Source organism: Pieris rapae, chromosome 16 (genome assembly GCF_905147795.1).
Source record: "Pieris rapae chromosome 16, ilPieRapa1.1, whole genome shotgun sequence".
NCBI lineage: Eukaryota > Metazoa > Arthropoda > Insecta > Lepidoptera > Pieridae > Pieris > Pieris rapae.
Genome location: NC_059524.1, coordinates 3,617,787 through 3,643,670, shown reverse-complemented (window position 1 = coordinate 3,643,670; position 25,884 = coordinate 3,617,787). Strand labels below are relative to the sequence as shown.

Sequence of the window (25,884 nt, the reverse complement as noted above, 5' to 3'; positions counted from 1 at the left end):
ATTCGCTATTTATATTCTTTATTTTTAGTTTGGCACGGGTGTAGACAAGTACATCTTTAAGTTTGTACAAATTACGCTAAATTAAGAACTTCCCTCCCAACGCGATGACGGCGTCGTCAAGAACAAGCTTTAGTCACAAAATAAAACAAACTTTTACGCAAACCATTTTTATTATATATAGATTTCTACTGTTTGCGGACGTTGCGCACTAGACTGATTTAAAACCATTTGCACTTATTAAGTATATCACGACTAGGTATCCCACTGTGGTAAAAACAAATTCACTATCATGATTCTTCTGCTTTTTTTTTAGCTTTTTCTGTGTGAAGTTCTGTTGAATTCTGTATGATAAGAAGCGACGCCGCCACTCGAGATGTCAGTTCTACTTGATTTAACTCATGAGCCCATGGAACACGACCCCATCGTTGAAGCTAAAAAAACTTATATAATTTAAATCGTTCCAAAATATTATTTCACCGGGAATCGAACCGAGTTACCTCATAAGCTTGAAGGACACAAATACATTCTTAAATTTAAAAAAATAACCATTCAGATAAACATAAATAAACATTCGGATCGAAAACGCTCTCATTCGGCTATTTAAGCCCGATTAAGATAATCCTATATATTTGTCTTAAAGTCGAGATTCCAATAATTAATCAGGTTCTAAATTGGAACCTTGGTTTAAGACATTAGCGGTGTTAGTTGGTTAATAGGTTAATGTTACATGGATTTATTAATAACTTATGTAGTCTTAATAGTTACACGTATGGTTTTATCAATGGGATGTGATTATTCATGTGAATTAAAACTTGTTAATCATGAACGCCATTTGTTCGTGCCTTACTTTTCACTAAGTTAGTTTTAATAGTAATATAAAATCAGGAAATAATGCAGCCGGCGTCCGTAAGAGAGAATATTTGTCATAAAAAACATCTTAGTAAGTCCTGACATTTACTACAAAATTAAATCTTTTGTATAATGCAATACATATTGTAGACCTATTTAGTGCATACAACAAATTCTTCTTGAAGAAAAAATCCTTATGCCCAACAATGACTTAAATATAGTTGTGTTTTTTTTTGTAAATAAATATAATTTACTATTAAACATTCACTAACAATGTTGATTTATTATGATACTATTATTAACATGGTAAGGAACTGTCTGTATTCATATTTCATATTATTGTCGTGAATAATTTTGCTAGACCTTTTCATATCTGCAATCAGTAGTCTTTGAAGACATAGTATAGTTTTACATATATACAGTTTTAAAATTTTCCCTAGTTTAGCTTTTTGTAGCTGAAAATGTTATGACTTTTATGGGCATCACTCCATTTCCCCAAAAACTATAGGATATAATGTATATGTACCTGGTATTCTTCCTCTAATCTTGCGAGCATTACAGCTTCCTTTGGTTGTAAAAATCTATCCACACAGGCCAACATTAATATTGGAGACTTTAATGCTTCCGTTCCAAAATTCATAGCTAAAAAAAAATTGTATGTTTAATATTGGTAAGGATGTGTCAAAGATAATAAGATAAAGATAAATGTTAAAACTAGATCAATAATATATTATTGTGTGTTCTGTGTTGTGTTTCTGTACAGACTAAACTTTTGCATTTCCTAAAAAAATAATAATATGCACATACCATTTAATGCTGGAAAATCATATGAAAGAAAATGTCTAGCTAACACTGCTCTTGTTTCTGTAGTAATCGGAGGAGGTTGGAAGTCCCTTGAAACTTCCTGCTTAATGTGAAACCTCTCTTCAAACCATTCTAAAACTGGGCCCCACTTTTGTTCCTGTAGAAGTCTTAATTCCTCTTCCTCCTACAAAAAGGATATAAGCCATATTGCTACATAAAGGCCTTAACTCTCTATATACTTTAGCTATAAATTTGTCATGAGCAAGAAGACATCATCATCAATCATTAAATTAATATAATAGTTATAAGACAGTTAGTTATAACTGGTAAGATAATCAGTACATATACATGATTTCATAGTGGGCAAAAAAGAATTGAGCCTTCAGTGCCTTCCATTATAAATACAAATCTAAGGTACTCTTGCAGAAAAATACAATAAAGTAATCATACAGATGTTATACAGGATACAGAATGCAAAGGATCTCAGTAAAAATATATGGTACACAACAATCAGGTAAATAATAGGCCACATATAGGGTGGTGCATTAATTTACCTGATGGTTACTCTTAAGATAAAAACAAAATGAATAGCTTACATCTGAGAAGAAGAGGATAGTATCTGTAGTTAGAAATTCAAGTAGATGGATAGCTATATCATGTTTGTTGAGTTTTCCTGGATTGTCCATTGCAGTGTTGCATAGAGCAGTCTAAAATAATGTAAAAAGGTTATCAAAGTCCAAAATATTACCATCAAAAATGTATCCATTAAACAGTGTAGTGTATTGAAATACATAAGTTCTGTACCAGGTGCATTGACGGTGGAGAGATTCCGTCGTGCTGTGCGTCCCACTCTGCAGCAATTGCTCTAGCTAGGCCCTCTGTATTTACATTAAAAACCTGACCGTTGGGTGTCTTTAACCTCCGATGATCTAAAGTAACCTCCCATTTGTTTTCGTTTTGTACTATATCGACACGTTTGTAAAACCGTTTCGCCGTTGCTGCAATAAAAGGTTGTGTACTTTAAAACGTATTTATAATCAGAAAAAAGCACACACAAATTAACTAACCATAATTTCTGCTTCCATTCTGCGATTGCTTACTTAATATTGAAATTAAAAACTGCCTTTGTAATTTAGAAGAAAGCATGTTTTATTTTTCTTTTTCCTTTAGGTGTTATAACATAGTGCTAAAAAAACTCTTAAGTTTAGTGTATTTAGTATTTACATCGATTTAAATTTTATGGCCTGGTTTATGTTTATTATCTGGTAACATAGACATCTCACATCATTTTTGTTCTAATATAGTAAGTACCACAGAATAATTATCAACCAACTGAATAATACTAATCTGTAACTTTATGATAAATTTTAATATCTATTGATATTGCCCAAATTCTATATTCTACGTGCGTTTCCTGTACTCTTTGGTCTCTTGTGTCTTGTTGTGAAAACGAAAAAAGTGTTATTATCAAGTGATAGCTATTCTTTTAAGAAAACACATATTTCTTCTTTTTGTGTAATTCTTAAGTTTCCATAATCCACATATTTTGTGAAATATTGTTAAATAAAGGGTTTTTACAATGTCAGATATGGATTTTTACGTCTAGCATTGGAAAGTGTTTGTGTCGAATTTGGAACAGTGACGCGCCATTGTGTACACATAACGCTGTGAAAGATTTCTATAAATACTCATATTAACGACCTTAGTTGTTCAAAACCCCAATTAATACTTATATTTGTAATGTACCCGCATCCCATCAGCGCGGAAGAAGACAAGAAGTCGAATTTAATACCGAGTGTAAATCTTCTTCACTCTAAAAGAAAAGGAATATTTATACACCCCTCTGCTATGTACAGAAGTAGTGCATCGTGCACAAATATAAGTCTACCATTTACAACGAGAAATCTGTTTGGGTAAACAGTTTTTCAGAAAGAAAAAAGATGAAACTTTTACAAAGTGGTCGCTTGGAAGCACTAAGCAGTGCACTGTCCATACTAAATGGAGATAGTGCTGTGCAAGGCCGAGTAGAAAGCTACAGCTGTAAGATGGCTGGTGGTGAGAAAGCTTTCTATAAAAGGTTCACAGCAGCTGGTGAGACGACTCACAACCTCCAGGCTCTATCTCCACCTGAAAGTTTTTCTTATAGGTATTAGGAAAAGTTATTAAACTATAATTAAAAAACATCTCAATGTTTATGTTTGCTTCTTTAAATGTTCTGAAGAGTCACCAAAGATTTTTACACTACTGTATATCCAAATAAAAAAATTTAACATTTAGTATTTCCAGTAGTTTCATATGGCTATATTTTGCAGTCGGAGCCTTTCGGGTGATGAGGAGGGTATTCTATGTGATACAATATCACGGAAAACATTATTTTACCTCATTGCTACCTTGAATGCTGCTTTCCCTGATTATGACTTTTCAATGGCCAAGGTAATTTATTGCTATTAAATAGTTTCATACATAATCAATTTATCTAAAATATAATGAAAAAAGTATTAATAGAATATTTCATAATACGCAGCTTTCTGCATGGTAATGACAATTGGTCATTTAGTATGAAATCAACAAACAACTTGTTTTTATTCTTGTTTGTGTAAAATGACCTTTGATTGTTATCAAAAATTAAGTGATAATCTTTATTCATTAAAAATTATGTATATGTATTATCCTCTGATTGTTTGTTTAAAGATGTTCATATTTCTAAATATTTTAACTTTTTACAGAGCAGTGAATTTAGTGCAGAACCTTCACTTACGTGGGTTCAAAGTGCTGTTGATGCTGCATTGTCTGCTGTTGGTGGAGTTCGCTGGAGACAGCTTAAGCCAGCCCTTTGGGCAGCAATTGATGAAGAGGTGCAGTTGGCCGACTGTAGAATATATAGCTACAACCCTGACCTTGCCAGTGACCCATTTGGAGAACCTGGATGCCTATGGACCTTTAACTTTTTCTTTTACAACATGAAACTGAAACGAATGGTTTTCTTCACCTGCAGGGCCATGAGGTATTATAAAGATCAGGCTATTTTTTATTATTTACATGAAAATAGAGTTTGTTTTTTTTTTAATATTTGTATTTTGAGGAAATTGTTAATGTTAGTTAATTTTCTATTGCAGTCCTGTGTGTGCTGATTCTGGTGTTGATTTTGCAATGGACGAAGATGAAGAATATGACTAAAGTGCTTAGCAATTTCTTTTTAAACTTTACCATAACATTTCATATTATAAGCTAATACACTAACAGCTATATATATTAAGAATGAAGTAGGAAGTTGTTTAGTTCTAATTATGTAAGTAGGTACCATCAAATATTTTTCATAAATTTTTGGCCTAAAAATTAAAGATCTCATCGTGCACAAATTCCTATTTTGGAAATATCATTTAAGTCATAAATATTACCTGGATTAAATTCTGTACCTGTCATTTCATCTTTTCAATAGATGAATAGTCTTAAATATTTAAAATTATAAGAGCAGGGTTGGACGCAAGAGTTCGATAAGTATATTTAAATAGTAAATTTATTTTATTAACACAAATTTACATAATTTTTAAAACTTTTTCTGATCACGGTGCACATTTAATAAAATTGTATGCATAAATACTAATTTAGAGATGAAATTCTATATAATTAAAAAATTAGAAATTAAATTGTTCTTAAGTAGAAGAATATTGTCTACAAGGTTTTTGAATGTCTAGATCCGCCTATTGTTTTGAGGCGTTTTAAAGTAGATGTATTTAGAATAAATATTTGTCAGCTGCTTAGGTGTTTAATTTTATCCAAAGTAGTGAAAGTGAGTAAAATAAAAGTGTATATTTTTCAAAAAATATAATTAAACAATCAAAATATATCTTTAGAATTATACAACAGTGAAAAAGGGACTTAATAAAAAAGAACTTACAATAAGTTTGACAACTAAAGTAGATCTAAATCTATTTACAATGTCCATTTTATTTATTTACAGACTTATGTATATAGAAAATTATTATGTAAAAGTAAAATATAATCTTAAATTGATTTTTCTTTTGATTTTTATTTCATAAACTTTGCGATAGAAATATTTATTTTATGATATTTTTTTATAAACAAATTATTTAACAAATTCTGGAATAAATTCATTGAGACCTAGACTGTTTATTAAAAATACATTGGTATAGAATCAGCACAAGACAAACCATACAAATGCTCACAAACCATAGAGAAATTTATGGACAAATGTGTTACATTTATATTTAAATAAATGAATTAAGCCTCAATTTTTAAAATTTTACACTGCTTAAAAACTGATAGATTCCATAACCTCACACATTAAAAAATACACCCCCACTCAATAAAGCAAAACATCACATGTACTATTTTCCTCTATGATGATTCTATTATTGCATTGTTGTGCAATTGCATTAATTACATGACTATTATTTTAAAAACACTTCTATAGTAATTATTTAACCATCTCTGTATACACTTATTTTAGTTTCTTTTTTAACATGTGTAGGCTTTGAGTGTAAAAATTGGAACAATTTGTATAATAAAACATTTTTAATCTATATACATATTTATATCTCTTTCATTATGTAGTCTGATTTATCATTTTTACGAGAAGGTAAAGTAGTACTTACAGTCCTCTTAAATGTTTTTTTACATTTTGTGTTTTACGGATTTGCTGTTTTTTATGGATATAATATTTTTGTTTTTATTTGTTGTATATCTTTATAGAAGGTTGTGTTCTTTTTATTTTGTTGTCTTCTATGTTTACTCTTAAATTCATGGCAGTTTGTGGTCTTTTAGGTATTAATATACTTGCATAGTATATGACCGTTAAACGCAGGTTCAATATGTAAGATATGAGTCGTAAATTATTCGATTGAAAATAATTCTTTTTGCAACAACGGATAGTGGTAATTCAATACATATGAATATATCGGACGGGAGTCTACCCGCATTATTTGTAAAAACTAAATCAGTCTCATTAAATTATTTTCCTTTTGTCATGGAAAGAGAAAAAGTTTTAATGATTACTTTGATAAAGTATAATATCATTTCAATTGATGAATGAATAGTCTTAAATATAATATACAAAATTATAAAAGCCAGGATAAATGAGCAGTGGCTATTTGATAAGTATAAGTAACTTAAAACAGAGATTGATTTAGTTTTTATGAAGTTCTATTTGTGTACCTATGGTCGTTTATCTGGCGCTGGTGTGTCAATTTCGGGAGTGGGTGCTGGAACAGCTGGGGGATTCTCTTCAGGCGATCGTAATTTAGCTCTGGGTCTCCAGGCGTCGAGTAAAGCCTCCACTCTGTCCTCAGTGGGGCCCCATCGAGCGAAGCCGGCTGCGTTTTGAAGCCACACTACTACGGTACCACCACCCCAACGGAAGTATATCTCGTTTCTGAAATTACAGAACATTCTTCATTCAATTACATTTGTAAAGGCATTATTGAGCTTGTATAATTGAAGTTTTTTTTAAATTCTGTCAGATTGTCCAAAAAATATTTTGATATTGAATAATAAATAACATACTTAACCAAATTTTGACATTCGTTTAATGTTTAACCACTAACTTTTTCTAAAACATTGAAAAGGTTCGGGGTTTCAGTTAAGTCCGTATATAACTACCTATACCTATTACCATGAATTCCGTAGCTATATTCACACTAATTTTAAATCAGGCAACATTACAGTTATTTAAACCTTTAGATTAAAAAACTTTTTATTTTATTAAGCTAGACTTACTTCGGAAGCATATGTTGAAAACCGTGCCGATACTCGTGTTCAAATGCAGGAATGACGACCTGAAATTACCCTCTTGTTTAGGAAATGTTAAAGGCCTACAGGCATGAAGAAACACCCCTTTGAGATCAGAGTTATATCGAAGAGCCCCATTGTTTAACTAAAAAAATATTATACTCATCCATCTAGATTTAACATAACCAAATTTTCATAAAATCCCGCTATCGTCTTAGTAAGATTAAAACATTTAAAATGCGTTTATAAAACCTTACACTGCAGATTTTTTTATAATAAATGCAAGATAAAAAACCTCTTTATTTATCCAAATAAATACAGTTTAGAAAAAATTAACATACCTGTTTCCTTTTAAAATGGCTGGCCTGCAGTTTGTGTAAGGCATGAGTGGGTCTATCTGGCCACTCCGGTAAGAAAACCACAAAACTTAGTGGTTCGGCCGAGTCCTGCAATAGCCTCTCCATATGCCTTAACGCAGCCTCAAGCAAAGGCTCACAGTGGGGCGGATGCGCAACCAACGACCCCGATACAGGTCGGAGCTCGAGAAATGGCCTGCGATGTCCGAAAACATTAATCGCCTTCTACCATATTTGCCGAAGTATATATTTGAATGTGGAATTGGTTACGAGAATAGACAATTTGAATGCAAATATTTTATTTAAGCTGTCAACACTGAGATTTTGCGTTCGAATCATGGCTAACACCCTTGGACTTTCATTTTCTGTGCGCATTTAGTAGCTCGTTCGGTGAAGGAAAACATAGTGAGGAAACCGGGATGACATAAACCGAGCATAACCTTTGAATTATATAATTGATACTGCAAATACTTTGTTAACCCCTTGTTAATTACTGCAGTGGTTGGTTCTAATACAAAAAATTAAATAGAGCGTTTCGCTTGTTAATTATTGGCCGAACGGAAACATTCGAGTCTTTTTTCGAAATAGACGCTGACGAATCACAATAAAATTTTTTTAGTACATAACTTAAAGGAGAAACACTATACATAATAATGTTTAAATTAAGCTGTAGTGTTCCGACAAAAAAGAAATCCTGTTAATTTTACTTTTGAAGATAAATTCAGAGCAATTAAACAGAAAAACAATATTACATAAAATCATATTACTGCATATTATACATAATATTTATTAAAGACTTTTTTTAATATTATTATTGATTTTCTTCAGTAATCGAACGCATTTACTATAAACTCACCCTCTCGATCCAAAATACGAGTCAGTATCGGCGAACGCAGAGCAATACTGTCTGAAATAACAGTCCAACGGACTCGCGAAACACTCAAAAGTGACTCCAAAGCATCTCTGGAGGCACTCAAGTACTGGGACAGGTGCCGACATTTGTGCCAAGTGCGAATCACCTCCCCCTGCCCCCACCCAAGCCGCATATCGTCTAAGTAAACACCATACGCGCGATAAAAATAATTCGAACTTCTTATCGTCGAAACAGCTGTATCGGTATAGATGTTCCTGAAAGAGGTTTTATAATTCATTCTTTTTGTCTTTCTTTTTTAACCTATAACATGTGAATTAGTGACTGAAAATAAGACTTGGCTTAAAGGTCTCGTTACCAGGCCAATTATTAAAAAAAAATATTAACCTAGTATTCGCAATATGGTGTTTCCATAATTAAAATAAAGTTGTTCTAAATATTACTATTCAGTTTGTCAACTTGCACCAGCCCATATAAATAAAAAATATAATACAAAGGGTGAAAGGAAATGTTTCTAAGCAGAGGGAGGGTAAAACTTGCCGAGTTTCTTGCCCGTTCTTCTCAGAACAAGGCCTCCTGGTAGTTTTGTGAACGGATGTCGTAGTTTTGCTCTTTCGCGAATTTTGTAAACATTTTTGACATTCATAAGCATGCCCTAAGACGCATCTAAACTGAATAAACGAATTTTGATTGATTGATTGATAAGCATGTTTAAAAAGTGATAATTGCAGTTAAAAGTAGTGTGAATCTGACTTGCATAATTAAATAATATAAAATGCTTGTAATGTTTTTTAATCTGTAATTTTCATTGGCAATAGATTCACAGTTTTTTGAATATAGAATAGAGATAGACACTTGAATTTTTAAGGGTACATACCAATTTCTGTAAATAGGTAGCGTTAAGCACTTGCGTCTCTCCAAGGTACCGCAGTAATACCTGATCGCGGTCAATAAAGTGTTCAACTATTGGAGGCCTGGGTGCTGGTAACGCGAATTGTACAGGATAACACCACACTTTACGAAGAGCAGCTTGCTGGAGTGGTGCTGGCATTTCCTGGAATAAACTTTTTTTTATAATATGGCCATTTCGTTTATGAGAGGTTGGAATGTTAAGGTTTCTTAATCTACATTAAAAGTTACTATCCAGCATTTGTAGTCTCTCAATGTTTTTTTAAATAATTGTTTTAATCGGATAATTTGCAGGTATTTATTAAGGGTTTGTCCACAATTTTTTATAAAGCAAGTAATTTGAAATATAATATCAAGTTTCCTCCAATTAAGGGAACAGCTCCAGTTTGATCAAAATTGGTTCAGTAGTTTATGAGATTCTGTTAATTTTTGGAGGTGTCTCTTTTTTTTATTATTTACCTAGATAAATAATATCTTTATTATTTCTTTCCTTTCAGTTGATGGATACAAATACAAATGATAGATAAAAAATTTAAGGCCGGCAACGTACTCGCGAGCCCTCTGGCATTGAGTGTCCATGGGCGGCGGTATCACTTAACATCAGGCGAGTCTTGCGCCGGTTTGCCCCAATAAAAGTTTGTTCTAATAAAAATACCTGTTAGATTAATTCTATTTTTATTACTTTTAATTTTATGTTCAATCAGTCATGACTGACAACAAGTAGATTGCCCCAAGACATTAACAAGACAGTCCTGAGAAACTTTCTAGTCTTGTTAAACATTTTAATCATAAGGATCAAACTAGAATCTTATAAGACTTGTGTTTATTTATTGCAGGATATCTTTTAAGAATACTATTACCTGAATTCCATTTTCTTTTAGGAGAACACTGTGCTTTTCTCTTATTTTTCTTGCATATTCTGCAGATAAATGATAAATTTTTAGGCAAATTCCTTCAACTGAAGCTTTTGCTGTTTCTGCCAAGTGAGGCTGACATTGCCGCTGAAAATATTATATCAATTAAGAAGTTGAACAGATAAGAGGAATAAAATTTTTTTCAAGAAAATGACATACTCTTAAATGTGCTAAACGATCTTGAAAATCATCATAAGTAGCACCAACAGTACGCCGAAGCCATTGAAATGTGTCTTCTGCATTCCATTTAACCACTTTTCGACTTTCTGGAGATGCATTCCTTGATTCTATCATTTTCTTTGCAGCTTCAGCATACCGAGATAGCTGCTTTCTTGCATCTCCAGTAAATTTTGGGTGAGTTAACTTTATTGGTATATCATTCATAATTTCTTCATACATAGATCTTGATATTTCTGGAAAACAGTGGCTTGGCAACAGTGGATCAGAACCTCCCTGATCATTCACTTTTCTCTCCATTAACCAACGGTTAAATGATTCTTTTGGGGCATCTATACTTTCTCTAGTATGACAAAGTTCTTGATAGCATTGCCTTAATTTATTAGCAAGTGTAAACCTGAAGCCTTCAATTTCTGGATGAGGATGAGGACAAATTGTAGGAGGACGTTCATAGATTACAACATTTGTAGGTACTTCAATGTCCCATGGACCAGAAAGAACAAACTTTTTAGGGGGAGGGCCATTATCTTCTGAGGGTCGTCGTTTACTAGCACTTGGAGTCATATTCCCTGGATTTGGAGGACCAGTGTGACATATTCCCAAAGGATCTGTTATGGGATCAAAGTCTCTTTTAACAGCTGGCAACTCCCACATAGATTCACCAGAAATTTTATTCCAAAAGTAAGGTCTGTTTTCTCGTTTAGACCAATACTTTCGCCAGCCTTGTTGGATGAGATCAGGGTGCAAGTCTGCAGCAAGATGTGGCGCCAAAGGTGCTGGAGCTCCCGGTGTTTGTGGAGTTTCTCCACTTCCACTTGGTGAAGACTGAATCTCAGGTGATGAGTCGCTCTGACCTGCACCACTTTCCCATGTGGAAGATCCAGCCACAACTTTGTCTCGGACATCGTTCATATCGATGAAATTATTGTATAAAAAATTATTTGTAAATCCTTATATGAAAGGGTGTCTTATTTATATCGACAGTTTCTAACTTACGTACTTATTATTTTCTAGCTAAAAATTGTCATTTCTGTACAATTATATTTTTGTTAGAATACATAGTATTGTTACCGCCAAGATAATCAACGGAGCTTAACACGCTAACATTAGTGAAACTCATGATTATATATATTTTAAACTTAGAAAAAACACATTTCGGAAATTATTAAGCACAGAAGCACTAAAAGTATTAGAAAACACTTTAAAACATCGAAATGTTTTATTAAAAAATTGGCTGGCGTAGCTCCCCAAGCACTCTCTAGACACAGATTAAGTATAGAAAACACATACAGAATGAAGAATGCTTCTAAACAGACCTTAATTTAACAGACTATAGACTATCTTTTACTGTCCAAAAACAAGTAGTTCTGTCAATCTTCTAGGAGCTATACATAATTAGTTAATTAATGACATTAAGCAATTGACATCCACAACAACAGATCAACTATCAAGTAGAGGTTCACAGTTCACACCATGTTCACACTTCACAGTTCACACGGCACACCTGACACCACACATCTTTGACATCAAATTTCTTATCAGCCAAACGGAGTCTGTGATTTCTCTAATTTCTAAGTTTAAATTTTACATGTTTTAAATTTCAACTAATTTATGATATTATATAGTAGTTCACATTATACAATATTCTCTAATTCTTATTTTCAAAGTATGAATTAAATAATTCGTACGAATATTGGCGCCCTATATTACCTATAGTATTATTGGAAAAGTTCAAATAGTCGGCCCTTCAGCAATTAGAAGTCATGGTTGAAATAGAGACATTAGAATTCAATTTTGTTGAATTTCCAATAACTGATAAGGTTGAAATGGAAATTCGAATTATAAATGATGGTGAAATGGTTTACGAAGATTTTTATAAAAACTTTATGTTAAATAACTCTCCGTGCGTAATCAAAAATGTTTGTGGAAATTGGAAAGCATACAATGATTGGGTTCTAAATAATAGAATAAACTGTAAATATTTTACACAAAATTATGGTGAATTTGAGGCTCCTGTTGCAGATTGTGAAAAGATTGACTTCAATGCTCAGTGTAAGTTCACTATGAAAGTTAAAGAATTTATGGATTATTTAGAACATTGCAATAAAGAAAATCTCTTATATCTAAAAGATTGGCATTTAAAAGCAAAATTGAAGCAAATTAATGTAAGAAATGATTTTTACAAGGTTCCTGAATATTTTGCCTCTGATTGGCTTAATGAATATGCAGAAGATAATGGAGAGGATGACTTTCAGTTTGTTTACATTGGCCCAAAAGATTCATGGTAAGTTAGCATGAGAAAATGCAAGTCATTCAGTTACTGAATTAACTGAATGACTTGCAATAATAATTGAAAACCTTTTATTTAATATGTATATAAATTTTGCTATAAAATGATAAAAATTATACATTCAATTTTTTACCTGTTGCAGGACACCATTGCATGCTGATGTATACACATCATATAGTTGGTCTGTCAATATTGTTGGAAAAAAGCAATGGGTATTGTTCCCACCAGGTGAAGAAGAAAAACTCAGGGACTCTCTAGGAAACTTGCCAATATTATTTAATAAGGAAAATTATGAAAACATCAGATATTTAGAAGTTATTCAAGAAAGGGGCGATGCAATATTTGTTCCAACTGGTTGGCACCATCAAGTTGTTAATTTATATGACACAATTTCTATAAACCACAATTTCATTAATTCCTGTAATATAGAAAAGGTTTGGAATGCCTTACAAAAGAATTTGAGCGATGTTGAAAAAGAAATTGAGGAATTCAAGGATAGCCCTGAGTACTTAAAACAATGTCAACTAATTTTAAAATCTATATTTGGTATGAATTTTAAATCTTTTATTAAATTAATTATGCACATAGCTGAAAAGAGATTAAATCAAATAAATAGTATGCCATTTACAGTATTTGATTCATATAATTTTGGTGATAACCATATAAAGTTTGATTTACACATTTTGCATAAAATTTTTAACCTAGTAGAAAATCATGCATTATTTAATAATGGTTTAATAGGAAATATAGTATCACAATTTCATGATATTAAAAATAGGATGATGCAATAAATAAATTATAAATATTAGCTCTGATTTTACAATATGAATGAAAATTCAGAAATTGCTATATTAATTCTGTTGGTAGTTGTTTGACAAATATTTTAAAAGGTTTTCAACTTTTTTCTATTGTGAGTAAGGTTGTTGATGTTAAACAAAACTTTTTTGTTTTCCTTTTTTATATTAAAATAAAGCATATATAATAGGACTACTTTAGATTAAAACTATCAATAAAATATGTAAAATAATGTATTTTTCAACTGTTATTCACAAACATTGGACTTCATTTGAATGTTCTCTAAAAATGACAAATTGCATTTTCTTACCTGAAAATAAATACTACATTATCTTACTATTCATAAAACATATTAATTCTTTTAAGATTAACTCAAAAAGTAGTGAACAGCTCTCAAACATAGGTTGCTAGCAACAAAGCTAGATTTTTGTGAACTTTTAACATAGCGCCATCTGTTAGAATTGTATCAAATAATAAACAAATAATTTGCAATAAAATAAAATTGCGACTATAATTAAAGATCTAAGGTATCCTATCTCTTAAGTTGGACCAGAGTGCTCACGGTGTGCCAATTTAATTTAAAATCGGTTAAGTAGTTTAGGAGTCCATCGCGGACAAACATCGTGACAGGAGGTTTATACATCTTTATATATATATTTCTTGTGTGCGTGTGTATGTGACTGAACTCCTCCTAAACGACTGGACCGATTTAGACGAAATTTTTTGTGTGTGTTCAAGGGGATCTGGGAATGGTTTAGATTCACAATGTTTTTTTAATTAATTTTCAATTTATTAGTTGTTGTTGATTTTGGAATGTTTTACATTTGATCCGACAGACGGCGCTACCATCGCAGTGTCAAATTTTAAATAATATTCGAATTTTAATTTTAGTCTGTCCCGAAATTTAAAAAAAGTTTTATCATTGTGTTATATCGTGTGTGACCATTTGCTGGATCGTTAGATATTGTCATAACATTTGAATAATATTTTTCATCAAAATGGCTTATTAAAAATTGAAATTTTGAAATTAAAGACGTGTAGACAGGACAACGTCTGTCGGATCCGCTAGTATAAGTACATATTTGTTTCATATGTATATTTTGACAATGGATTATACGGTACAACTAGATAGATATACATTTTGGTTTAACATTCAGAGGCTGATAAATAAATATCGTCAGTGATAGAATTAATGATATCGACTTACTAGTCCTTCCCGAGATCACGGTCTTGTGAGTTCTGGTAGTGTGTGAGCAGTTGAGCGAATTCGTTAAATATTTCCTTTTTTAAATACTTCTTTTGGCGCGTAAGGAAAAAGTGATGAGAGGATTTTTTACGATGCGCGCGCACACCGTCACAAAAACCGATACCACGAAGTTAGCTATAGTCAACATTTTAGTTTTTTCTATTGTAAGTTTAGTTTTTTCTACAAAATTAACAAATTTTTGAGAAGATTTTTATCTTGTTACGCCAAAGAAGTATAACTTCTATTGCGTGTACATAAGTACACACGTTTTTTTTCTATAAAAAAGGAGATATTAAACGCTTTATTTGTTTAGCATCTAGACTGTAATAATGACGAAGTAACCTCTTCCACAAGTAGCGACATCGGAACGTTGTTTTCATGACAATTATTTAACTGATCATCGAGTTCAAGTCGCGCTCTTTCAGCTGTTCTAACAACATCTTCTATACGCAGCTTCAATTGTTCTATGCGGTGTTCGTACCACTCCTTCTGTATGTTTATTTATTTATTTATTTATTTATTGGGAAACCAAACAGAGACATCCTTAATAAAAACAAAGTCAAAAATAAAAAAATACAAACACACTGGATGCCTCCACAACAGGTTACACTTATATATGATACAAAAAATAATACATGACAACAACACACATAATAATATAATAGTTTGTTTGTTATCAGAACATGAGATATGCACAACTGCATATTAAGAAATTTACAGCTAAAAATAATTAGTGAATCTAGTTTCTAGTCCAATAGGGCATGATAAAATACTCTGCGTTTATTTTGTGCCTTTTAACTGGACCTTGGGAATCAATACTCGGATATCGTGAGAACAGGACTAACAGTTTCACCGTCGAGTTCCTAACTTCGAATAAAAAAAAACACCCACAGCTAGAATCCTCTGAAGACCTCATGATCTACAGTTGAACTAGCAAAACACTATTTACATAGTCATGAGCCAAGAATGATAGAAAACCCAGTAATACCATTTAACTACATCTTGCAAGTTTAGACCATAATGGTCTAAGATCCGGCTGCAAGATTAGTGCGCTCATCGATTATTTGCTAAAAACCAAATTTTTATGTATATTTATAATTAGGTGAATGTATATCTACCAAGTTGCCTATCAAAATTTGGCCGCTACTGTTTTTAATGTAATCATATTGAATTTATTTTTAAGAAAACATTTCGTTCACTCGTTATTTAAATAAAATATTGTGTACAGGACAGCAATTTACATAAACATTTTAAACATTCACGGGTGCCGTTGATCACGTGGCCCCACTTCTTCACTAATTATAAATATATATAAAAAATGGTTTTTGACAAATAAAATGAGCGCACTAATCCTGCAGCCGGATCTCGTACTATAATATGGTTATAAGTTACCTCTATAAGTTTCTTCTGTCTAAGCTTCATGTATTTTTCGCCAACCGCTAGTAATGCTTTGTTAGCTTCAATTAGATTCGTATGATTTTTTTTCATACGATTTCGTAATCTACTAATTGTTTCCTTGTGAGAGGATTCTACATTACAACGTTCGTCATACTCGCGTAATAAAACATCATATCGCGCTGATAGTTCTTCGTACCTAGAGTAAAAGATTCAGGTATGGGTTAAGTATGAACGAAGTCTGTATATTACTGTTGTACTAATTTTCCAAAACATAATTTATTTTTTATATAAGTGATGACTACTTTGAAGCTTCACGCTCCAAGAAAAACATTATTTTATATGTGACTAATGATAAAAAAATATTGATTTAGGATATGATTTGACCTTCAAACCGAAATTACCTACTTTAAATACGAAAGTGATACGCAAAATATTTAAAATATAATATAGATTTACAATTAATTAAATTTGTTTTTCTTGACGTTCATAAGTGTACATGTTTACCTATATGAATAAAGATAATTTGATTTGATCTATATCTATTTTCTAAACAAAACAACGGCTCTTTATATCACCTACATTTGTATGTCATACTCCAAAGAAGAAATGCCATACGGAAAAAGAAGCTACTCTGAAAGTTCTGATAATGTTCACTCACTGATATTTAAGACAGACAACGTTCATAGATGCCCAATCATTCGCCAAGTCTTCTACGCTCCTCGATGATACACATTTTTCTAAAAAATGTAACACCTTACACTTAATAAAAACCTTAATTAGTATTCAATATAGGGTCTTTATTACTCTCGTTATAGCACTTACTTACTCTGCTTTAGTAATCGCTAGATTTTATCTTGTATGTGATGTTCGATTTAAAAAATAATAAATATGTAGGTATTCCTTCACTATTATTTCAATGGTTAATTCTAATTAAAAACAATACACTATACATTCCTGGATACAAAAAAGCACTAATTCAGCTCTAACTATTGCCTAGTTTCGTTTTTATTCAAAGTTGGCAAGTACTGAATGGAGCAAAAAAAAATAGATTAGGTACAGCACATTATCTTTGTCGAGGGCTGTTACTAGCGATTTTATTAAATATTGTTAATTTTGCTAGCCTAATAAGCGCTCTTAAGATGTCTTGGTTAGGTATGCTAGGAAGCGTTCAATTAGAAGTAAGGGCAAAAGTGTCGGGTTTAAACGCATACATAACAAAAGCACCTGACGAATGAATAATTATTTATTTTTAAAATGTTATTTACCTTCTGAAGAATCGTTGTCGTTTGATAAAACAAACTGCTCATTTGCTGCGTGAAAATGTTTACACTGACACTTCAACAACCGGTCTTCGTAGTTTTGAGTCTTTTTCAGACTTCTCTCAAGACTACATAAAATATTTTTAGCGTTTAAAACTCCATTGAGAAAATTATCGCATGTTGCGGCAGGTTGCTGTAAAACATTTTACTATAGCTTTTCGAGTATGTATGGAGGCTCATCTCATCATTATATAAAAATGTGAATAGCGTATACCGATGATGATGTTTTCCTAGGCCCTAAATACAATACAAAATTATGCATAAAAAAAATAATTTATGACGCCTCTCGCTTACTACTAATAATATACTAGGTACTTATCTATAATATCCTTTAAAGAAGTTTGTAATTCTTGCATAAACCCATGTTAATAATATTTTTTTTCGGTCATCATATTAAATTCATAATAGTAAACATTTTGTGCAACCCTTTTGATTAGTCTTTTTTGAAACACGTTTCATAACGAAACCAACTACTGCAATAAATGTGGCATTTTTTCCATAATAACACTTACTTTGTTTATTTCTACATATTTGAAGTTTTCCGGTGCAAATAAATTATTACCATAATAATTTGGATGCATAATTTACTTGAATTAGCTTCTTCATATTATGATTGACGCAAAATGACGTATAACCAAAAACGCAAGAGTAATGATTACAGACAAAAAGTCTAATCTATGTGTCTATCAGTCTATCTAATGTGTTTTTTGGTTAAACATTTTAATAGTACCAATTCCCCAATTTAAAAAGAAAAAAATACAATAAAAGTTGTCAATAAAAATTTATTCAACTACAACAAAGGCATAACGATTATAACTAAATCAGTCTAAAAATATTCTACATCTCACTACATTTCATATAAATCATCTAAAAAGGATAACTCTACATGTGGTGTAATTGCACAAAATGAAACTTAATTAAAACATCATTAAAAAGCAAATTTTCCTATTTATGGAACATAATTCACAGGCATTTGAAAATATGTATAAAATTAAACATAAAAAATAATAATATATTGTTTCAATATACTAAATAACCGGACCATACAGACCAATATTCCTAAGATTTGTCTTGAGTAAACCAATAAAATATGGAAGACATTGATCGCTTTAGCTTTTCTTTTTTTTTATAATTGTTAAACAACAACAGCAGTAAGGCATTTGGTTAATTTTGAACAACAAACAACTATATAAACTAACTATATATAGAAACAAAAAATAAAACTTAAGTCACTACTCATTGTTTACAGAATAGAACACAAGTACATAATAACAAACCTTAATTAGGCTTGTTTAGTAAAAAAAATATGTTTAACAGTTTTGTTAAACATATTTTTATTGCTTTACTAATACATAGTTACATTCTAGATGTGATGTTGGATGTATTACCAAAAATAAACATGAGATTAATTATTTCTAAAACAAATGGCGAAAACATAAATTTATAAATCGTGTCATTCTACCCTGTCCTGCAAGGCCAACCAGTACCAAGAAAATACATTTTTTTTGATGAAAGTAAAATATTAATAATGGTTCTTGAAGATAAAAACTTGGGTTTGCTTTAACATATTTATTTAAACTAACATTTAAAATTTACCCAAACATAATGATGTGAATGAACAATTAATTAGATTTATTCAAGAATTAAGTAAAAAGGTATTTGGTGTTCAAAAGGTTAATACCTATAGCTTTGCCAAATGATACATTGATTTGTAAAAATTAACGAAGATTATAAAAGAGACTTCTACCAGTAAAGTAGAAATTATCATTAAGTTTGTCTTGAGTAAGATACATATTTTATTGTGAGGATACAGTATCTGTTAATCTATTTAAACTAATTTCTTAAGTAACTAGTAACTGGCAATATTAAACTCTATTTCACAGTAGCGAGGCACTTCTTTGGAAAGCTTTAGATATGTTGTGCAAACTAATGTATGTTCTTTTGTAAATTCATTCATCGAGCCAGCTTCGGCAGTTACAACAATGTGTAACAATAAACAATATATTACAAATAAAAAGTTTAAAACATAGAAAATCTATAACTGATCATGATAAAGCAATCTTATAGAATATTGGTTCAAAAATGGAAAAAAATGTTGAGCTTTGGAAAATTTTCATCTTAAGATAAATAGTGTTACCTACTGAGATCCACAATCAAATGTAGATTACTAAATTTACAAATGGTTAAAATTGCATTTATTTTAAATATATCTGCCAATTTTTAGATCCTGCAATGTGATATCAATATATGAGATAAATCAAATCTCAAACAATGTTGATACAAAAATATATGGCAATATTTGTTTTGTCTGATGTGATTTAGATTTAAAATGTAAATATATAGCCCTATAAGATCCTCAATATTTACATTCCTCACAGTACAGTTTGTTTAATACAAGAAATGTAAAAATATATAAATAATTCAGTAAACTACACTTGACTGTGACTTACGCTACCGAAGATTTTTATTTAAACCAGGTCTTGTTTCATAGGGAATTTGTGATGTTTTGGAACAGTCTCTTGCCCCACCATGTCTCGAGGTCAAAAGGCTTGAAATCCTGAAGAGCTGGGCGTGGTTCATCATCTTGATAATATAGGCTTGTGGATGGGGCAGGAGATGAACTGCCTGAACCTTAAAATAATTTTAATATTTTCTTTGGTGAAGTGTTAAAAGCAAACAATGTCTAAGATATTCCAGCCGTTCACTTTTATGTTAATAGTCAAAGATTGTTATTATGATTATGATGATTATTTACATTTAGCTGATACTCCTTACAGTAATTAAAAGCTAAACTAAGCTGTCAGGATTATTTATAAGATAAATACTGACCTGTACTTGTAGGGGTTGATGGTTCACTATCAAAGTTTGCTGTTTGAGTCCAAGCTGGAATAATATATTATATTTAATGCACTTGCCTTCTAATAAATAAGGAAAAAAAAATTAAGTCCCAGTAGTTATTCAATTATTTTTTTGTAATATAACCTGTGCAACTTTCCTAATAAATGTTTCTTCATAAACCACAAGTCACATATGACCTGGCAGTCAAACCTGAATTACCTAAATCACAACTAGCAGTCAAGAGGTACATAATAGGATATTAGGTATTATTAAGTTGTATTTACTTACTTTCATTTATGTATCTTATCATTTCTTCATGTTGAGGAGTTAAAACACTGTGTTGTATTCTTTGATGTACTGTCTTCTTTCCGTTGGAATGAAAAATTGGCTTAGGCATACTGAAATAGAGGATTTGAATTGATACTTATATTTTATTTAAAAAATTATAAGTTCTCATAAGGATTATTACAAAAATGTTTGTAGGGCATTAATATTGTATTTGCGTCACTGTTTAAAATAAAAGTAGGGGTTTTCTTTCCGTAAACAAACGTGATAGTTGCGGCGAAGGTTATGTAAAGAACAGTGGTGAAATAACTTATACCATTCAAATTGCATCATATTTAAATAAGCTTTACTCACCTAATAATTTCATCATTATCAGAATCAGAAGACTTCCTATTATAATCCTTTCGGCTATCCAAACGTTCCAAATTTTGCGAAAGACCTATGTAAAACAAATAATATTTTTTTAGGTATTAAAAGGTTAGACAAACATCATAACTTCTCACTCTCAAAAGTTTACCTCTTCTTGTTTTGGCAACAATCTTGCTAGGTCCCTTGGATACAGTATACATTTTAATTTACCAAAAATTTTCAAAAAAAATTATATAAATTTATAAAATTGTTAAATTAGGGCTGCCGATCGACCGCTGATGCAAAGTTCATGTGACAACTGACGTTATGTATTAAAAAATGATTGACTTTAGCATTTTGACAGTTATTGTTGTCCCAACATGGTAACGTCATTAAGAAACAGATAATTAAACTTAAAATTAAGAAACTGTTTTGTTTTTGATCGAAATTGAAAGCATATTACGTTATATCTATGTAACACCCGTAAATAAAATCAGACATAAAAGTTTTATCCTGTGTATATGTACTGTATCAAATATAAAACCAAATTCTGACAAAACAATGCGGACAGAATCATTACAAATCATGAAAAAATTTATTTAGCGAGGTCGTAAGGTCAAAAGCATATTATAGCGTTCATGCCTTCATTTATTTTTTATGTCGTACTGTACCTATCAATAAAGGGATGAATAAGTTTGTTTCCTTTGAATACAACTTTACAAATACAGTGAGGAAAAAAGCAGGTAGTGGTCGTCCTCCGACTTAAAGGGAGGATCCTCCTCCAGACTAATTATTTCATGAATTTACGCTAATTCTTTTATTACATGTATTTAATGTATGATATGTCTACACACAAATTTTACCCATTAAAAAATTATTTTGGAAGAAAATTATCTCAAAGTTGAAGATAGCTATTCATAATAGTTGTTAGCCATGTGAGTCCTAAGTACGTGTACAATTGTTATTTAAAAAAAAATATGTATCTATACAGTAAGTACACGTGGAATAAGGAGCAGTTGCTGCTTCCCCCGTCATGTGTAGAAAAAAAACTACTACCGTATTTCATATGCTACCAACGTCCCACAGATCATAGACTTGGATATCCTCAAGCATGTCCGTCTTTTTAAACATCTATTTAACAAAGTATATTTTCTTCTTTTTCCTGAAATATAATAATAAAATATAAATAACAAAACAATTCACTACCATTAGTTGTGTTTGTTACTGAGTCACTGCGGCAATGTTATATTACAAAACTAAGTACTTTTAGCTAGGTACTTCCTTTTTCCATTGAATGAATATTCAATCATATGAACATATATTAGCGTGATTATTTCCGATTAAATTGTAAACAAATTATAAAAAAACTCGGCTTTGTATGGAAGAGTTGCGTTATTTCCGTCAATTACATGAAGCGACGACAAAATTGTCGTGACGTGAATTAATAAGACATGCAACCATCATTTAAAAGGCGAGTGTTTCCGGTGGTACTTATTTTATAATTATAACTTCATTTTTTAGTTTTTACATAAATAAATCAATAAAAGCAAAAGTATTAAGTAATCAAAAAAGACTACATTCGTTGCGATGTATTAATTTCTTAGCTCTAAGGAAAAGCCAATACAGTTCTCTCTCTACTTTCTCAGCTGTTATGCAAATTAATTATCAAAATAAACATAGGTACAATTTTTACGCTTACTACGGTGCTTTTCTACTAAGTGAAACTTTTATGTCACTGAAAGTTCCATCATAATTTTTGAAAGCTTAGATTGAGATTTCAGAAGCGAGACTTAGCTAGTACTTGGACATTTATTATTATTTTTTTTTGTTTTTACATTACATTTTTGACGTACGGGTGGATGTCAAATCACAGAAGATACCAATGACCGTTCTTAATTCAAATGAAATTTGCTACTAATTCGTTTGTAGGCGCATTTAAAATCTAAGACTGTGACTTTATCTTCAGATAGAATAATCAAAACGCGTTATTACAATCCTAGTTCAGTTATTAATGCAATAAAAGTTATAACGTGACAATTATTTCAAACTCCGAATAGTGAGTAAATTACGCCTTATCTCATGGGGTATCATTATGTCAAATTTCATATAGTAAAACAAGATTCATTTGAATGCAATTGTAAATTAAATGTTATGAAATAAATGTGAATGCGATCTTAAAAATAATTTATTAACATATTTTTTTAAGCTTCTTAATTAAAATTTGATACAATAAGTCGCGAAATCCATCAATGAGGTTGAATCTAATGCGGCTGCTTCTCTTAACAAAAGATAATGTAAAAATAATATCCCTCCACAGAGTTTCAACTTTGGACCTCTAGGGAATAATTTTATTTAGGTACATTAAATTTAATTTTGTGGTCAATTGTGTTAAAACTAATAAACGCACATGATTCACGTGTTGATTGATTCATTTATGGGTAGTTATCAAAAGTATATAATTTAATAAATGATATAGCTTTCATCTGAGTTATTCCGTGTTTTTGAGCCTGACATTTTCGCCGCAAAACGAACCCGGACGCGAATAAATAAAACCAGTGTCGCAACAACCTTTTCAGGTCTGGGCCTCAGATTTTCTGTACATACACAGCATCGACTTCATAAGCCGCAAACAAGCCGGTTTTCTCACGATGTTTTCCTTCACCGTTTGAGCGAATTTTAAGCGACAGAGAGTTCATTGGTGCACAGCCGGGGTGAAAACCTACGACCTCCAGGATGAGAGTCGCTGGTGTGTGAAGTAGTACGCTGAAGATGAGCCATACTGCTCTTCCGGACGAGAATAAGTGCATTTAAAATCCCAGCCGGTAAATGTAAATTTAGTACTCAAGCCAGACTTTCCCCATTGTAACTTTCACTTAACGAGTGTTTGAATGCACAATTGCGGATGTATCGAATTTTAACTCGTTTTGCAGGAACCGATTTAAGTGGTACTTAGTGGAGAGCCACTTAGTAAAGCGATGATATTCTATTTAAGTAATATACATCGTTAATTTAACAAGCGTTTATTGAAATGTCAGAAGTTTATCATTGCATGAATAGGTTTTTAATAATTGTATGTTCTTTATGTGGTCGAAATACATTTATTTTATTTTACATAGTTGGATGAAGGTGATCCGTGATATTTTAACTCGGCCGTTAACATTTGATTATTATTATTTTTTGGGTTTCGCAAGACGCATTTGACTTCGATTTTTGATATGTTTATTTATTAGTTACGCCTTCAATACTATAATTTCTTTTGTAAGTTATTTTAAACTATTTCAGGCAAAGTATTAGTTACTATATTATCAGTCTTACCTCTTATTGTTCCCATATAAATTTCCTCCATATCCTTACGACATTTTTTTGTCTTTCTTCATGTATATGTCAATATATCGAAACGAGGTACTCACGGCTTATTATTTTAAGATAAAATTGTGTATATACACATATACAGTTACGTGTGGTGGTTTAAATGTGCTTTTGGTATGTTTTTCACATCTAGTCATCTAGCGTGGCGCCAAAGGCAGTACAGACATACCAGGGATGATATTCGTGATCTGCATCATCCCACCACTTCAGAAATTATGCTTTATCCATCTCGACCATACACGACTACTCTATTTCCCTCCATGGAAATCGTTATCGCATTCTATCGGCTAACATTTGTACATAATAGAAATTATGTAGGTTGAACCATCTGAATTAAGAGCGAAATTGGCTTCACAACCGTTTACGTCACTCAAAGGGTTATTCGTGTGCCTGATTATAAAAGATTATCTGGGCTCCGCCGTTTTGCAGGCCAATCATAGGTTGATAGTAAACCCTCACTCGATTCAATTCATAATTGTTCAATCCATTTAACAATACTATAGGCTTATATAGGTACATAAACAGAGGAGATCAAAAGATTAAAAAACATGGTGACTAGGTAAAAGTATGTAACACTACTCTAGGTAACACTCATAACCTTTTGTTACATATTGATGCCTGGCTGGCTGTTTAACTCATTATTAAGTTGAATGTACTTAAATCTAAACGCAGTGTCCATTGACAATGATTTGACCGGCCTTCTAAATATAAAACTTGATTCAAGTAATTAACTCTTTATGATTCCAATTGACCTATGTCATCAATATCAACTGCTCGAGATTTCATGAATTAGAGGAGCTAGCGTAGCTTAAATTAAATGTATTGTATAATTAAAGTAAATACTTACTACCAATTTGGCTTAGGGTCCTTCAAGAAAAGAGCGTACCAATTCTTAAAAGGCCGGCAACGCACTCGCGAGCCCTCTGGTATTGAGAGTCTCCATGGGCGCCGGTATCACTTAACACCAGGTGAGCCTCCTGCCCGTTTGCCCTGTGTTCTATTAAAAAAAAATTAAAGCCCATTAGAAACATCGAACACATTCTATTGCTTTTTTGTAATCTGTGACCCGAATTGACACGTAAAAATGTCTTTGACACTTAGTAGCGAAGAGGACATCAATAACTAATAAGACTTCGCGTAAAGGTCTAGTTACCAGGACATAAAATTAAAAAAAAGGGCATAGGGCAGAGTAATTTAATAATAATAAATTAATAATAATACCAAAAATTATAGCTATATTATTATAAAACCTTCTTTATTCGAATGTACCATGCTGGTTACAAAAAAGGAAAAAGGTTAACAATAAAACATTTATGTCAATGAATTTTTGTTCATAGAGAAAACTCTTAATAGGATTTACTGGTGACA

The 25,884-nt window shown here is 31.5% G+C and overlaps 6 protein-coding genes across 7 annotated transcripts; 2 read left to right on the top strand and 4 right to left on the bottom strand.

Moving 5' to 3' along the window:
- Nucleotides 1–151: 151 nt before the first annotated feature.
- LOC110998076 (ATP synthase mitochondrial F1 complex assembly factor 2) lies at nt 152–2,919 on the bottom strand. The gene is made up of 6 exons (XM_022266517.2): nt 2,721–2,919; nt 2,458–2,651; nt 2,250–2,360; nt 1,657–1,837; nt 1,376–1,491; nt 152–431 (listed from the first exon to the last, which is right to left on the bottom strand). The coding sequence occupies exons 1-6, from the start codon at nt 2,797–2,799 to the stop codon at nt 288–290; spliced, it is 825 nt and encodes a 274-aa protein (XP_022122209.2). The 5' UTR covers nt 2,800–2,919; the 3' UTR covers nt 152–287.
- A 128-nt stretch (nt 2,920–3,047) lies between these two features.
- Nucleotides 3,048–5,410, top strand: LOC110998051 (repressor of RNA polymerase III transcription MAF1 homolog). The gene is made up of 4 exons (XM_022266473.2): nt 3,048–3,799; nt 3,966–4,086; nt 4,380–4,657; nt 4,770–5,410. The coding sequence occupies exons 1-4, from the start codon at nt 3,594–3,596 to the stop codon at nt 4,828–4,830; spliced, it is 666 nt and encodes a 221-aa protein (XP_022122165.1). The 5' UTR covers nt 3,048–3,593; the 3' UTR covers nt 4,831–5,410.
- Nucleotides 5,411–5,463: 53 nt separating this feature from the next.
- LOC110998050 (mRNA (2'-O-methyladenosine-N(6)-)-methyltransferase) lies at nt 5,464–11,974 on the bottom strand. Its single transcript, XM_022266472.2, has 7 exons — nt 10,611–11,974; nt 10,398–10,538; nt 9,506–9,682; nt 8,614–8,885; nt 7,743–7,953; nt 7,390–7,448; nt 5,464–7,045 (listed from the first exon to the last, which is right to left on the bottom strand). The coding sequence occupies exons 1-7, from the start codon at nt 11,538–11,540 to the stop codon at nt 6,829–6,831; spliced, it is 2,007 nt and encodes a 668-aa protein (XP_022122164.2). The 5' UTR covers nt 11,541–11,974; the 3' UTR covers nt 5,464–6,828.
- A 167-nt stretch (nt 11,975–12,141) lies between these two features.
- On the top strand, nt 12,142–13,786 carry LOC110998065 (2-oxoglutarate and iron-dependent oxygenase JMJD4). The gene is made up of 2 exons (XM_022266496.2): nt 12,142–12,912; nt 13,061–13,786. Exons 1-2 carry the CDS (start codon nt 12,392–12,394, stop codon nt 13,707–13,709), a joined length of 1,170 nt encoding a protein of 389 aa, XP_022122188.2. The 5' UTR covers nt 12,142–12,391; the 3' UTR covers nt 13,710–13,786.
- Nucleotides 13,787–13,928: 142 nt separating this feature from the next.
- LOC110998082 (protein SLA2-like) lies at nt 13,929–18,408 on the bottom strand. The gene is made up of 6 exons (XM_022266525.2): nt 18,189–18,408; nt 17,623–17,809; nt 17,016–17,094; nt 16,352–16,553; nt 15,302–15,448; nt 13,929–14,023 (listed from the first exon to the last, which is right to left on the bottom strand). The coding sequence occupies exons 1-6, from the start codon at nt 18,255–18,257 to the stop codon at nt 13,961–13,963; spliced, it is 747 nt and encodes a 248-aa protein (XP_022122217.2). The 5' UTR covers nt 18,258–18,408; the 3' UTR covers nt 13,929–13,960.
- Nucleotides 18,409–18,444: 36 nt separating this feature from the next.
- On the bottom strand, nt 18,445–21,459 carry LOC110998079 (MAPK regulated corepressor interacting protein 2). 2 transcript variants are annotated; one of them, XM_022266521.2, is made up of 5 exons: nt 21,317–21,459; nt 21,154–21,238; nt 20,803–20,912; nt 20,506–20,559; nt 18,445–20,307 (listed from the first exon to the last, which is right to left on the bottom strand). In XM_022266521.2, the coding sequence occupies exons 1-5, from the start codon at nt 21,366–21,368 to the stop codon at nt 20,162–20,164; spliced, it is 447 nt and encodes a 148-aa protein (XP_022122213.1). In that variant the 5' UTR covers nt 21,369–21,459; the 3' UTR covers nt 18,445–20,161. The 2 variants fall into 2 exon arrangements, with proteins under 2 accessions (XP_022122213.1, XP_022122214.1); XM_022266522.2 differs by having other exon boundaries at nt 18,445–20,301.
- Between the last annotated feature and the right edge of the window lie 4,425 nt (nt 21,460–25,884).